At 38.3% G+C, this 16,437-nt stretch overlaps 1 protein-coding gene across 4 annotated transcripts in view; it reads right to left on the bottom strand.

Annotated features, from left to right (window-relative positions):
• The window catches only part of KCNIP4 (potassium voltage-gated channel interacting protein 4), a 1,217,739-nt gene that overhangs the window by 572,609 nt on the left and 628,693 nt on the right, over positions 1-16,437 (bottom strand). The window contains exon 1 of one of the 4 annotated variants that reach the window (XM_004482472.2): positions 4,615-4,950. The exons of the other annotated variants lie outside the window; for them this stretch is intronic. Coding sequence (XP_004482529.1) covers positions 4,615-4,714 — 100 coding nt within the window. The 5' untranslated portion in view covers positions 4,715-4,950. Of the gene's footprint in view, positions 1-4,614; positions 4,951-16,437 lie in introns of those variants that run through there. 4 annotated transcript variants of the gene reach the window in all.

Genomic DNA, 16,437 nt, shown 5'->3' with positions numbered 1-16,437 from the left:
AAGTATTTTAAGGAACTTAGGTTATATCTGAAATTTACTTTCTGAGTATAATCTCAGCAGTAAACAGCTCTGTCAGGAACATGTCCTTTGGCAAGTCATATCATCTCTCTGGAGTTCAATTTCCTCATTGATGACATGAATAGTTTGAAACCTGTAATTTCTGAAGGCCCCACTACTCTATGAAGCTTCGATAAGTCAGAGCTTCAATTATGTGAATTACAGATGTATCTTGCCTTATCTTTTCCTCTTTTTCATTATCTTAGCTGTGCCTTTAGCAATGCCTCTACATAGAGCTATAAGAAAAAAAAGTCAACTTGAAGAAACAACTATTTGTCTATCTTTATAGGCATATTCTATAGGAAACATTTATATTCTATGGTTTTTATGTATCTGTGAATGCATTATCTTCTTTTTGAATATTTATTTTCTGTCTTCAGAGTGAATGTTATTCATATTACTCTTCATAGTTCCACTATGAAGATATTGGAACTAATCCAGATTTCTTCACTTATTCTCTTGTGATCTTGATATTATTCTTTCTGAATCCCTTGTTTATTCATATTTAAAATACTGGAAAGAAATTGGCCTTCATTAAACATTGTGATGTGGACACACGATCTGTGTTGTTTTCCAGTTTTTGATTTATTGGCATAGCCAACACATCCATACCTCTATCAATAGCATTGGAGAATTAAGAAGTTGGGCTCAAAGATTCAGTTCCATGCATCTGATTAATACCTTGTTTAGAACTCTTGAGGAAGTATTACAGATAACTGCTGAATAAATACAAAAGGAAGTTAATGCTCATTATAGAAAGGTCTTAATCTACCAGTTGAGTTGTCTTTTTACTGAAGACAATTACCAACAAAAGTGATTATTTTTAAGTCATGTGTGTTAACTGAATGCATTTTAGTGAAATTTTGACTTGTGATAAGGTTAGTGGTAGAGAGAAGGATGGTTCTTTCCTAATTCAATAACTGCTTCAGCCTGATTTAATACATATTTGGATGAAAAATAGATATCTTCACAGCCTAGTGTTGCATATAGAGATAATGAAATAACTCTGCCATTAAAATTTTGATTCAATTTCTCCCTGGAATATGTTCGAAAACCACTTTCCTTTTTATAGATGGAAAAGAGGCAATTTATTGTTGTGAGGTTAGAGGAGTATTCCAAACCGCAAAGTCTTCACTAAACAGAGCTCCTGTGAATTTAAAACACTCACTGCTGAGCACACATCATGTGCTATCCTCAAAACTTTGTTCAAGTTAACACTATTACTTGCATACTGAATTGGTATCAAGATTACTTTTCTTTAAAAAAAAAAATCCTCTAAAGTTTAACTAAAGTATCAATGGAAAAAACAACAGCAACAGAAAACTGAAGTCCTAAAAGTTAATAAATTATAACAGGATGTACTTATTTATTATTGGAACTCCATGTAAGTTTTGAGAAACTATCATGAGAACGCTTACAATAGCAACCCCAAATGTCAAATTCTAGAGTTACATGGAAGGACATTTCTCTGTTCTTCAGAAATACAATGAACCTCTCCCTGAGGTATGATGAATTTTCCCCTTATGGAAAAGGAGTAAAGATTAGTTTAGCAGCTGCCTGTGTGCGAATTCCAAAGTAGGTCAATGATACCTATTTCATGAGAAAGGATATGTCTCATGAAACTTATCACATTTTAATTACCTGATCGATTCATAGAGTTTTTGAAACAGAAAGTTCCATGGAGATTTTCAAGTTTAATTTTCTCATTTTTGACAAACTAAGGGCTAGTGGGATAAAATATATACCCAAGGTTTGAAAGCAAGAGAATGGCAGAGGAAGAGTAAGAATCTGTCCTCCCACTATTTTTTTTTTTCATGTCAAAGAATGTCACCTGCTAAATGCAACCCACTTTTAGTTTATAAATATATGGCATGGTTCTATGTAGAGCATTATGTGTTTATGTGCATCATACATAAGCTGGAGCAGAAGAACCTGTGACATCCAGGATCCAACTCCCAGTCTTCTACATGGAACAGGAGCTGAAGTTACTCAAAGATAAGCAAATACAGGAGCTGAAGGTACTCAAAGATAAGCAAATGCAGACTTTAAGGCTACCAACCAACTTATTTTGGATTACACCTATTTGAGACATAGTATATGCAAGATAATAAGTTCATTATGCAAACAGCATTTATATGCCCCTGAGAACTTGCTGCATATGGGATGTTAAATAATACAAAAAGAGACACTACATTCTGAATGATGACTACGCTGTAAAACTGGTATCGGGTTAGATGACAAAGTAGAATTGGTTAGGGAAGTATTTCAAAATCATACCTGTAGGGCTTTAACCCAGGTTCAAATCTTTCTATTTAATAATCAACTTTCTTTGATAGAGTATTTGTACAGACAGAATTGAGAAAGGTGAAAGAAATCATTATTGCTAACTTATATATGTAAAAGGGGTTCTGCTATGTGAAAACAAATCTGAATAAAATGAGCATCGATGTTTGTTTTATTAAGAGATTTAAAAAAAATCTATAAAGATGCTATTTTGATATTAAATGTTGTTTACCCTTTTCATTAATTAAAACTAGGCTGTAACTTTAGAATGTGCACATGCTGATCTATAGATTTAAACTTTATACAATGGGGTATAACGTATCAATCATTCATTTGCTTTATCTGTCTAATGAGCAAAGTACAGGGCCAACTTATATCTTGTTTACTGATTCACTTTGGAGATTTGTTTTGCAAACTTCAAAAGAAAGTTCTATCTCTATTAACTTTTATGTATTAAATAAAATTGCTCTGTAATGTGATTATCAGCATTTTACCATTCAAAAATTACTTTCTAAAAACCTGAAAATCAAATATGGACTTATGCTGAAGTTTATGAGAACAGCTTTTCTGTAGCATGACTATAATAATGGCTTAGAAAACAATGATACTGTGAGGCATGAAAAAGGAACTTATGTGAATAAAAATCAGTACCATTTTGAATAAAAGTAATAAGGAAAAAGAAAAAAAATCTTTCTAAAAGCTTAGCAACCTTTAGAAGAAGACACTTATGTATTCATTTATGAGCATGACTGTGCTTCTGAAACAAATCAAACCAATATCAGACCAGGGTTCATCACAAATTTCAGAGTAAATGTACTCAAAATAAGAGTTTAAAGAAGGGTCACATGTCATCCATGAATTAATGTAAAACAATCCATCTACAGAGCTAAGGATTGCTATACTACTCTATATAACTGCCAGTCTCAGAGAAAATAAAACCCAGTAGATTAAAATGGGAGGTACCAATCACATTTGTTAGGTAAAATAACACACACTAACAGAGAAGCCAAATTAAATTATTGGTTTCTTGGCAGTGCATAAGATAAAGTCAATTTTAAAAACAGTCACCACTTCCAGACTTTATGATTTATTATCTTTTTAGAACTACAAACGTTTCCAGCAGAGAGCTCCAAATAGCATTCTGAAAACTTATTTTAAATTTACTTTAACAAATCCTACTTTCCACCTCTTCCCCCACCCCCAGTGAGTTACAAATGTAGGTTTCCAGTAACCTACATCAGAGTGACACACTTAATTTTAATTCGATGCTTGCTATTTGTAAATCTTATTTATGTCACACCTGGAAACCATCTCTGGAGGACTGGGCTAGTTATGGATGTAAATACATTTTGCATTTGCCCTCAAGTTTAAAATTTGAAGCAAGAAGAAGATAGTAAAGCAGAACTCCTTGAAATATCATCCAGGAAAGCTTTAAAAAATTTCCCTGGCAACTTTAGAGAAACAATGACTGGCTGTGTGCAAACACTCTCAAACATGTTTGGGGCAATGAGAGAATAATAATCTATATTTACTCAGATTCTCAAAGGAAAAATTCAATTCAGGTAAAGAGGCAGGCAAGCACACACCTCACATTTAAAGGAAGAAGGTATCCTGTCATTAAGGAGAATAGGAGAATGAGTACCTGGTGAATGTAAACAGTAATACTTGGTAAACAGCAACGCTTGAAAAACAACTGGCTATTTGCAAGGTATATAACTGTCCTAGGCATGGGAGTTGGAAACTCTTCTCTTAAACTCTCAGTTGGTTTACAAAACAGGTAATATAAATCCTTCAAGATAAATTTATAAAACGCTTATTATTCTTAGGCTCTGATTTTAAACCACATCTATGTCCATGAATGCATTTGCATATTAAGGAAAAAAAGGTGTACCTCACAACATACCCAAATAAAAATTGCTTATACAACAAAAAGGGATATTAGATAAAACAGTCAAGCATCAATAGGGACTAAATGCTATCAATGTAAGCAGACATGTCCACTAGAAACACTTAACTCCCTCAGTTTTGGTTCTAACATTCTGATTTAAAGTGTTTCTTATCGTTTTAACATTCTTTTGCTGTGAAAACCTCACTGCAACTTACAAAAAGTTTATTTGATTAATCTTTCACACCCTGAAAAACCTGCCTCTTCCTGACCATCTCAGAGCAAGATTACTCTGATTTCATTCAGCTGAATCTTACATTTGCTTAAGAAAAAAAATTTTTTTTTTGCAAAACAGAATGTTTAGAAGTCACTAAAAAGCACTCCCTTACCTTCTAAACCTGCTTCAATCAGCCCAAACTGTTCCAATAATTTAACAAAAAGCACAATGACGATCAGAACTGCTATCATTTCAAGCCCTTCCAAGTTCATGGTCAGCTAGTCATGGTCCGACTAGAGCCACGGAGAAGTGATCCTCTGGCTTTCTTTGTAAAGCCATTAAACTACATTAAGAAGGCTACTGCTGGAGAAGGGAGGAGGAGACCGAGCGTGAGAGAGAGCGAGCGAGCGAGAGAGAGAGAGAGAGAGAGAGAGAGAAAGAGAGAGAGGTGGAAAGAGAGGGAGGAGGGCAACGACGAGACGGAGAGGCTGCGAGCAAGGGCGTGAGTGAGAGAAAATGCATTCATCCGGTCGGCGCGAGCAGAGGCCAGAAGTGGCAGCCCGATAAAGTCGGGCCCGTCAGAATTATCGGCTTCCCCGTTATCACTCTTGCACAGCAAGACAGCCACGCATGAAGGAACGCGCAGATCATCCGAGGACCCATGAGGTCACTAGGCATGTCCCGAGGAAACAGGACGCGCGGCAGGAAGGCTCCGCGGCCCGGGACCGCGGCCGCCGGCGGCTTTGTGGGGCTGGTCGGTTGCCGTGGAAACCGAAGCTAACAAGGGCCGGACTACGCTGCGAACACGGAGCGGAGCACTGGGTCTTGAGAGAAGAAAAACCTGAAAATGCGGAGAGGCGGGGTGACTGCTTGGCTCCAGCTGCTTCAGAAGCATTGTTTACTAATCAGAGAAAGCAACGTGTAGATTTTGTTGTTGTTGTTGTTCAGAATTAGCAGAGTGCAGAGAGAAATGAGGCTTAAGGAATTATTCCTTGAATATTGCATTTCTTCTTTTCAATTAGTTCCCTTATCCTGATGCTCAGTCTTAGTCATTGTGAACTAATATTCTGGTTTGAGTGGTCACTATCATACAGTTTTCAAAGCATGGGCGTGGTAAACTAATACATACTCTAAATATTGGCATAATATTTTAGAGTGTACCAGCTATGTCCTTATGTATCAGCTCATTGCCATTCAAAACACCAAAATCCATACTTTTCCCAATGTGCACCTCCCATGCATGTTTTGGTTTTATTTTGTTTCGAGTCAAGTAAATTTGGAGCCATAAAGAGTTTTGAGAAGGAAAAAAAAAAACAGTCAAAAACAAAACTTGCTTGGAGTTTCTCTTTCTGTCTTGCACAATAGTTCAAGCAAAGACAGAGTGGGGTGGAAGGCAGGCACCCCAGGACTTTGGTTGACTTCCCAGGTAGTATGGTACAATCATTCAGATATGAATTCTGGAGCCAGGCTACCTGGATTCAGCTCTAGCACCTGTCACTTACTAGTGTAACCTTGGTTAAGTTAGTTAACATCTGTGCCTTAATTTCCTTATCTGTGAAAAGGTGATAACAGCACCTAGCTCTTCCACTGTTGAGGAATTAATGAGGGAGGTTTTTAGAGCAGGGTGAGTGCTCAATCACTATCTAGTTTTTATTTTATCACAAATCTCTCCATGCTTTCTTCCATGGTAGGCGGGGGATCCTAGACCAATTACTCTGAAATGCAGTCCTGATCTTATCCTTCTCCTGATCAAAGACCTTCCATGACTCTGTATGTTCTTCTGAATAAAGTCCAGGCTCCTTCGAAGAGCATACTGGTGTCTCTATGATATACCAGCACCGGTAGATTTCACCTAATCGGTCTTATTTCTGTCCCTCCAGTCTACCTGACAACTCAGCCTGCTACCACCTCCCTACAAAATAATCCTGGGCTTCCCCATCTACAGGTCTTTGTTCAAACCACTCAATTTAGGAAACCCTTTTCACTCCAGCTCTGCCTGTCAAGTTCTTCAAAGTCTTCCAGGAAACTTCTCCATCCAGAATTGGATGGAATTTTTTCCTCTTTTGTGCTTTTGTGTCTTGTTATCATGTGGTGGATTATAGACATTTTTGCACACATCTTCAGAACTATAAGCTTCTAGAGGGTGGAAATTACACCTTCCTTACCTTGACACCCCCCTAATGCCTCCAAGGAAAGTACTTTGTACTTTACAGATGCACAGTATAGCTATTTTTTGGTGAATGTCACCATTAATTAGCTCATTACCACATACTAGATGCTTTACATCCACTTTTCCCCTTTCAACCACTCTGAAAGTAGGTATAATTAGCCAGGAGTTACAGAGGAAGCACTAAAAGAGAGTTTAAGTGGCATGCACAAGGTCATACCACAAGTGGGAAATGAGGCCAGGATTCAAACCCGTTTGTTCAACTCAAATCCCATTATTTCTTTCCATTATTCTGCACAACTTTAAATAAATTAAAAATCCAAATATGGGCACAAGTATTTATCAGCACAGGAATGAAAGTTCCACCCAAAATGATACTCCTAAACTGTTTTATGACATTCTAATGAATCCATGAACTCCAGTAACTCTGTGACACTGGAAGTTTTCAAATTAGTGATTAATTGAGTTCATAGATTTTCCTTCCTGCTTGTTTTCAAGATTATTATTACTTCAAACAACATCACCCCCAGTCTCCAAAGGGAATTTTTTCTGATTTTCACCTTAGGCGGCTCAGTAAAGCCCTTCAGCCTGCCCCATAGTGAATGTCAGGCCTTCCCTGTTTACATTTAAAGTTGGTATCATTGCGCTGAGAATGGGTGTAGGCAGGGAGCTCCTGAAAAGGGCCACCTAGGAGCCTTTCCACTCCACCTGGAGGTTACAATTCCAGGTGCCCTCCAGGTGCATGGTTCTTCATAAGGCCTGCAGGTTTTCCCTTCAGGTTATTTGCTTACCTCATAACTTGAGGCCTTCGTTTATCCCAGGTCTCCCCATGAGTAAGTGATTTATTTAGGGGTTGGGCAACATCCCGATCAGAGAGAGGGTTAACTGTACTATCTAGAAGAACCCCCTTTTCCCTGACCTTGGAGTCCCTCCTCTCTAAACTGGCATTATTTCCCTGCAAAGCACTGTCATGGTCCTGCATTTGTTTCTTTGTTTATCTGATATCTTTCCCTTCTAGAATGGAAGCTCTACGAGGGCAGATTTTTGTGCTCCTTATTCACTGTGATATCCCCAAACCTAGAACAGTGCCTGGCTCACAAAAAGCAGTGACTAGTTAATGAATGAATAATTGAGAAGATAACTCCCCTGCCCTCAAATGCTACTTATTCTATCCAAGATTTAGCAGGACCCAGTTGCCTGAAATCTGAAGTGTGAGCATGCCTGTGGACTGGGAGGATGTTTCTGCACACTGAGGAAGCCAGCTGTAGCAGGGCATCTTCCTGTTGCCTCTTTGTAAGATAAGCCCTGACGCTGCAACCCTGGAACACTTGGACTTTGTTCTTTCCCGGGCGTTTAAAGTGAGTAGGATTTGTGGTTCCTGCTGATGAGATCAACAAAAGCAACACGATGCATCAGAGAAGGCCTCCCTGCCCAAAATATCTCAAAACTATAGGTGTGTAGGGTGAGAAGTATCGTGGCTATCGTGCGCTCCCATCCTTTGATTTTCAGCTGAAAGAACAATGAAATCTAACTAGGCAAAGTGACTTAGCCAATGTATTCAAGTCTTAGAGTCATAGCTTGGACTCAAATTAAAACATTAATCCAATATATTTTCTTCCTACAGGGCTGAAAGTTCCCTTTTAAAAGACAAATACTATAGTGTGGTACATTAGAAAGAAGAAACTGATCTTTGACTTCATTCAAATTACTTACCTCTCTAAACCAGTGTTTCCTAGTCTTCAAAATAAGGACAATAAAATTTCCCTCAGCAGGTATTGTAAGGATTAGGTGCAATGACATTTGTAATTGCTACCTAATCTCAACAGAGCACATACTTTGCCAGATACCATGCTAAGCACACTGACTGTCACTCCTCACCATCATTCTTTGAGTAAGGTAAGATGTTCATTCTTACCTTACAGATGAGGAAACTGAGGCTTGGGAAGAGTTATTAAATTACTGAATGTCTCAAGACATCAAGATGCCAGGCTGACAGCTGCCCATTTGATTGTTAGATGAAGTGGGCAAATATATAGCAGTTACATGATAAATGCAGTAAATTCTTGTTATTTGCAGTAGGTATATTCTATAAAGTCACCTCGAACGCTGTATTAGCGAATACTGAACCATTGCTCCTGGGGAAATGCAGGGTTAGGGGCTTGCTAGTCTCTGGTCACAGTGTTTTTATCAACTCATCAATTCATAACCTTGTTTTACCATGAAAGTCACCTTTTTTAATATACACTGTTGGCGCATTCACATTGCACTCATGCCTGAAGGAGTCTCATCTAACACATGTATTTTCTCTGTAGCACATACGGTAGCCCTCTTGTGCTTAGGAACACTAGAAAGCACTTCACCATTATGCGTGGGGGCCATCTTAATTGGAGAAACTACGAACAAAAAGCACAAAAATGTGATAAACACGACACTAAGTTTATGTAAAAGACACAATTTTTTAACATATATGACAGTTGAAACAAGATAGCAGTGTCATCTTGTTCAGCCTCAGCAGGGCACTTACATGTTAGACTCAAATTTTTTACCACTCCACACATGTCTACATATGAATGATCATGAAAGCTCTAGGGCTATTGATTTGGGGGTTATAAAGAAATATTAGTGAGTAGGCAAATTCCCAAATATAGAATCCACAAATAATGAAGATTGTTCTATCACATGGATAAGTAACCAAACCTTTCTCTGTGATTAAAAAAACAGAAAGGGGAGTGGATATAGCACAAGTGGTTGAGCGCCTGCTTCTCATATACAAGGTCCAGGATTTGATCCTGTACCTCCTAAACTATAGCCCATGGTCAATAGTAATACTTCAATATGTATTCATCAATTGTAACAAATGAACACCAATGAAAGATGTTGTTAATGTGGGAAAGTGTAGGAGGGGGTGGAGGAGGAGAATATGGGCATCCCCTATATTTTTAATATAACAGTTATGTAGTCTAAAGCTTTAAAAAAATTAACACTAACCAACCAACAAAACAAAAAACCCACTCTCATTGGGGAGTGGGTGTTGCTCAGGGTTGAGCTCCTGCTTCCCATGTACTAGGTCCTGGGTTCAATCCTTGGTATCTCTTAAAAATAAAAATAAAAAAGATCGCTGGCCATTTCTGGACTGGGGAGGTTTAAAACATAGGAAAGCTTTGTGACCTTACCCCAGGGGAGGGTGGAGAAGGGAAGCAATGAGTGGGAGGGAAAGATGTGAGAAGAGAGAAAAGGCGTGTTGTCGGAATAGCTTGCGAAATTCTGCTTCGTTATGTACCCACAAAAAGTGAATGAGAAGGGTTAGAGAAAGATCCAGGCCTCACCATTTTTTGTTTTGATTTGTTTTTGTTTTATTTTAAAGGAGTTTTAGATGACATAAATGATGCTTCAAAAATACCCCACCCCACCCCTCCTACACTTTTTCCTGTTAACAACAGCTTTCATTAGTGTGGTACATTTTTCACAATCGATGAACACATATCGAAGCATTGCTACTAACCTTGTACGTGGTACTCCCCCAGGACAACTAATAAAGTGATGATGATGGACAGCACCCAACCCCCAAAACAGAGTATCTGCGGCTGCAAGCAAGACAGTTCTATCCATCTGCCCCAAGGCATCTAAAGCCCCTCTCAGTCAAAACAGATTGGTCATCACCATCTCCAAATCCTTAAGATTGGGGAATGAACAAAGGACAAAAATAGATATTATTATTCTATTATAGCCTTTTTATTATTCTAGAAATGTAAGAACTTTGATCATTGATATAAAGGCAGTGGCCACCAGGGTCTCTGAGTGGAAGAGGGAAGAAGAAGTGTATTATGGGGCATTTGGGGGCCATTGGAATTGTTCTGAATGACATTGCAGTGATGGATACCAGCCATTATTCCGTTTGTCAAAACCTGTAAAAATATGCAGTGTAAAGTGTAAACTACAATATACATTTATACCACCTCACCTTTTAAAAGAAGGTCCAGCAAAGGCACTCTGCAGTGTCCTTCCACTCTGGTTCTGCTGTCCCTTTACAGTTATCCTTTGCTTGTCTCCAGAAAAAATGAACACACCTTACTAAAAACACTCTCTTGCACTTCAGAACATATCCACTGTTTATCCGTGCAGTTTACTTGAAATCACCATTTACTGGTAGGAACAAACCCCTTTTCCGTTTTGTTTTCAGCAACATAGCTTTTGGAAGGCAAAAAATGTTTGTTTTTTTCCCAAATGAGTGATGCCACTGCCTCCTGATGATGTGAGGGAGGGAATCAGGGGATTCTATTAGTTGTGTCTTTCTGATTATAGGTTGGGGAAGGCATTAGAAGAAAGGGACAAGCTGTTATCACACCCTTGTCTCAGAGCCTCAGTTAGTTGGCTTGGCCAAAAACTAAACTTCACTCAGTTTGCTTCTGAGTATCCATTATTTATTTTGCTGCCTAATACTTTCTGATGCATTAATGGTCCATGTAACCTGGAATTATGCAAGATGGTCTTGCTGATAAAAATCCTTTGCCCTGTCTTTGGGTAGCTTGAAATCTATTAAAACAAAATTTAGATGCTAATAGCAAGATTTGTAGAATAATCACTATTTGACAGATTAGGATATGAAGCACTTATGTTGAGTGTCTCCCTAAACATAAACAGTATGAAATAAGTGTCATTAGTATCTCCATTTTGTAGGAAAAACTGAGGAACAGAGGGCTCAGTGGATTGCACTAGGAAATGTCCAACCCATGATTTAAACTTGGATCTGATTTTGGAGCATATGATTAGACTGTGTTTTAGAAAGAATCATAAACAATTATAATCCCAGGTAGCATGTTATAAATCTTTGAAGAAATATGGAAAGTACCAAGGGAGAAGGAAGATCCTACTTATGTTTTAGTTGTAGTGGAAGGAAGGAGAATGAAGTCAGGGATGGCATTATAAAGAAGATAACACTGGGCTTGTAACACATAACTATTAGGTGGTTTTTATTTTATTATTATTATTATTGTTTCATAGCAAAAGTAATCTACATTTTATGAACAGTGGAGAATAATACTGATCTTGCCAGAAAATTACTCAGGGCCTGGAAACCAGTCAAAACCAGCTAAATGTCTTGCTGGGATGCCTCATGAAGCTTCTTTCTCTCATTTGTTCAGGCCATCTTCCATTCTCTCATACAAAATAAGCATCAGGGGCTTGTCTTAAATCCTTTCTCTTCCTTTGGAAGTTGCTTCATCTAAGAGAAGCCTGACTAAATCTTCTGATTGAATAAATCGTGAGCATATTTTGGCCCTTTAGCAAAGCTGAAATGAAAATAAGCAGGAAGACATCAATCAGAAATTTATTTCAGTAATAATGACCCACATTTATGGAAGAGACAGTAGTATAATGCAGTGTTTAAGAGCTTAGGTTCTAGAAGCAAATTCCCACTGTACTTCCGAAGAGCTGTGTGACTTTGGGCAAGTTGCTAAGATAATGCATGTAAAGCACTTAGAAGAGAGATTGTAAAATTGTAAAGGATCAATAAATGGTCACTATTATTATTACCTTCAAGCTCATGGTACACATCAAGTGCTGTTCCAATTTCTTTACATGAATTATCTGAATAAATCCACAGAACAACCCAATGAAGTAAGTACTATTACGATTCCCAGGCATCATGTGGATCAAAACTAGATCACAGTATCTTTAACTGAATTGGGATTATAAAGATAATACATTGCTCATATACTCATGAGGTTTACCACCTCTTTCAAGTACTATAGGAATAATTTATACATTTTTAATGAGTTGGCTTTTAAATTGCTATTCTTATGAAAAATGGAAATCTAAGAATCCCTGAAGCAAATATAAAAATGTACGTGGCACTGAGATAACTGTCCTGGGCACTGCTTTATGAGACTATCTTAGTCACCTTCCATTCTGGAAGAACCCACAGGATGAATCATTGCAGTGAGGTGTTAGCATAGCATTAGACTAGAGACACTTTGCAGGTTCGACAGGGTTTTCAGAGCCTTGTCATCTGCTAAGAAAACCCGCCTTCAAGAAACAGATTTCATTGCTCCAGTCCCACAAGTCTCAACCATGAGTCCCACTCAACAGTCCATGACTAGACAAGATTCTCAATGGTATGGAAGCACCACTGATCCCCAACCTCACCCACCCAGACGGTCCTGAGGAAGAATAGTAAGGCATTCTGTTCAACCGGTGAAGATGGCAAAATGGCGGGACAATAGGCAGTGCCTCCAAAACACTTTGAACCAGTATGGAAGATAAGTGGGGGAATTACAAATTGCAGCAGTAGTAACCAGCACTGGCAAGATAAACAGAAAACTGGTTGATAAACACCCATATGTGCATACATTATCCATAAATAAACTGGTGGTGCTTAAATTTTACTGTGTATCAGAATTAGCTGGTGTCCTTCTTAAAAATTCAGTCCTCAGAGATTCTAATTTCATAGGTCTCATGTAGAGCCCATGAGCCCCCATTTTTATCAAGCATTCCAATGATTAAACGCAGCATTTCTCTGGACCACATTGTGAGGCATACTGCATTAATCTATTTAAACTAGCCTTACCCTTATAAGTAAGCACACCTCCAGAGAGACCTTTCTCCCCTTACCAAGTACTAGTGAGAGTCCCGTGTTTTACCAACTCAATATGGTTAAGAATAGATGGGGACTCTATCAGTTTCACAAACTTCTCTAGAAAGCTTTTTCTGCAAATAGAAATAAGATTTTAAAAAATCACTTGTGAATAGATACAAGTTTCCATTCAATGTTTTCAAAAGTATTTTTATTGTATTTTTTTGAAAATATATAGATCACAAAAAATGTTACATGAAAAAATATAGGAGGTTCCCATATACTCCACACCCCACCAACCCCTATTCCTCCCACATCAACAACCTCTTTCATCATTGTGGCACATTCCTTGCATTTGGGGAATACATTTTGGAGCACTGCTGCACCACATGGATAATAGTTTACATTGTAGTTTACACTCTCCCCCAGTCCATTTAGTGGGTTATGGCAGGATATATAATGTCCAGCATCTGTCCCTGCAATATCATTTAGGACAACTTCAAGTTCCGAAAATGCCCTGCGCTTAGTGAGCTCAAATACAAACTTAAAAGGAGATAGGGCTTTCAACCACTCCATACTTTTCTGCATGACCATATATCCTATCTCCCATGCCAGATTTGTTCCTGGAGCATCCTCCTTTAGGACCAAAAATATTCATCTAAGTGAGGAACAACACTGATACGCAGCCTTCTTACTAAACAAAGAAGTGAAATAAATTGCAGTTGATGGATGCAAATGTCCATAAGGGTAAAGCTGATTTAGATAAAGTAGATACTTCAGTTTGAGATCTAATAAAAAACAAAACAAAACAAAACAAGCAGCCACATGCAACTCTTTCATATTTTTCTACTGGGACTAATCTTTACCTAAATCAATACTTTAAAAATAACAAAAGATACAAAGTTATATGATGCTTAAGTTATTCATTTTAAACTCATATAGGACTCAAATAATTGGAACAGGCTTATTTATGTGATCGTTAAACCCAGGGACAATTTCTACAGATTTTAGCCCTGCTTAATGGAAACCTTATTTGCAAATATATATTTAGCCAGATTTCATTTCAAACATTGTTCCTAACAATAAATTATCCCTCATTACAGTTGACATGTTGTACTTCCTCACTGTAATAGAGAGTAAAAAATTGTTTATTCTCTTATTTTATTGCATCAGAGAAATGCAAAGTATGGAAAGTAATACACAAAAATCTCCTTTACAATTATTCATGCTACTCATATGTTGTAGCTAATTACTAACCACTCTAACTTAATCACTTATTAATAACCTTGATTTTCAACAGAAATATTTCAAATATAATAGCCATGATAATTATGTCATGCTGGAATCAAATTTTGAATAATTAAGCTTATGTTTTATTTAAAACGCACATGCAAGTCATGCCTTTAGTAGGACCACACTCAAAAGAAAAAAAAAATTATGAAACAAAGGAAATATATTTCATTGAATGATACCAAGTGACTTCAAAGAGGTATAGATGAACCTTTATGGATAACTGAGGGCATGCTATGTTAAATTTATTTATACAAGGAACTATGAATAGGCTAAATGTTTTTCAGAGGGACAGCCAAATACACCAGCCAGGCATGACCTGCTGGTTTGATGACTAAGGATTGCACCTCTTTAAACCACGGTAGTGGTGTGCATAGTAGTTGCTACTATCGCTGAGAAAATTATCACAAAGTTAGTGGCTTAACTCAGATTTATGCTCCCAGTTTCCATGGATCAGGAATATGTGTATGGATTAGCAGGGCCCTCTGCTCCTGGCCCCTCTAGGATGAAATCAAAGTGTCAACTGAAGCCATGGTCTAACTGAAGGTCTGGTTCTTTCGAGATCACTGGTTGTTCACAGAATTCATTTCCTTGCTGTTATTTGACTAAGGTATTTATTGTTTTGCTGGCTGTTGGATAAGGACCACTCTCGGGAACTAGAACTTGCTCTTAGGTCTTTGCCAAACTGTCATCACCACAATATGGCACTTTGGTCCCTTAAGAGGAAAATCTCTCTCAAAACTCCTTTCAGGCAGCGGACTTGGCCCAGTGGTTAGGGCGTCCGTCTACCACATGGGAGGTCCACGGTTCAAACCCTGGGCCTCCTTGACCGGTGTGGAGTTGGCCCATGTGCAGTGCTGATGCGCGCAAGGAGTGCTGTGCCACGCAGGGGTGTCCCCCACGTAGGGGAGCCCCAAGCGCAAGGAGTGCGCCCCATAAGGAGAGCTGCCCAGTGCAAAAGAAAGTGCAGCCTGCCCAGGAATGGCGCGGCACACACGGAGAACTGACACAACAAGATGATGCAACAAAAAGAAACACAGATTCCCTTGCCGCTGTCAACAACAGAAGCAGACAAAGAAGATGCAGCAAACAGACACAGAGAACAGACAACCGGGGTGAGGGTGGGGAAGGGGAGAGAAATAAATAAATAAATAAATCTTTAAAAAAAACCCTCATTTCAGGCCTCACCTGATTAAGTCAGTCCCACTCAGGATAATTTCTTTTTTATTATCTCAAAGTCAGCTAATTAAGAAATTTAATTATGTCTACAAAATTCTTTCTGCCATATAATACAACATAATCATGAGACTTAGTTCCCATCATATTCATAATTCCCACTAATGTATAAGAGAAGGGGATTATACAGGGCATGAACACCAGTAGGTGGGAATCTTGGGGACCATCTTAGAATTCTTCCCACATCAGTTTATTTCTGTGATAACCATTGAATAGCAAGGCAGGTCTCCTGGGATCTGGACAAGTCAGTTTTATGTTTTGTTCAAAGTAAGTCTGGAGGAGTCCCAGCATAGAGCTATTGGCATTTGCCTTCTGAATGCTCAGGAGTGAACAGAGAAATGTGACAGCCCAGAGTGGAAGCTGCCTACAAGTCACTCGACAAGAGGAAGAAGATGCCTAGAAAAAGCGTCACCAGCATAGCTGTGCTCTGGTTGCAGTTTGCATGTTGACTATTTAGTTTCAGTCATGGCAGTATAAAGACAAGAAAGAACTACTTAGAAAGGGTAAGAACAATTTAGAAAAGTATTTTGGGGCCCTAACACAATAGTTGCCAGTTTCCATTACTTTCAGAACCTGATCCTTCCTGGGATATTTTTTTTCTTCTGCTTCTTGTTGCAAGGGTGACAGTGACCTAGCTTTGTTCTCATCACAGTCAGGGCTGATCTTAAATTATGTTGCAATTATTATAAAGTTACTTTACGGTTATTTTGCTCTCAAACTGCACCCAGACT

Source organism: Dasypus novemcinctus, chromosome 1 (assembly GCF_030445035.2).
Source record: "Dasypus novemcinctus isolate mDasNov1 chromosome 1, mDasNov1.1.hap2, whole genome shotgun sequence".
NCBI lineage: Eukaryota > Metazoa > Chordata > Mammalia > Cingulata > Dasypodidae > Dasypus > Dasypus novemcinctus.
The sequence above is the reverse complement of the archived record's forward strand: the minus strand, read 5'-3'. Positions and strand labels throughout refer to the sequence as shown.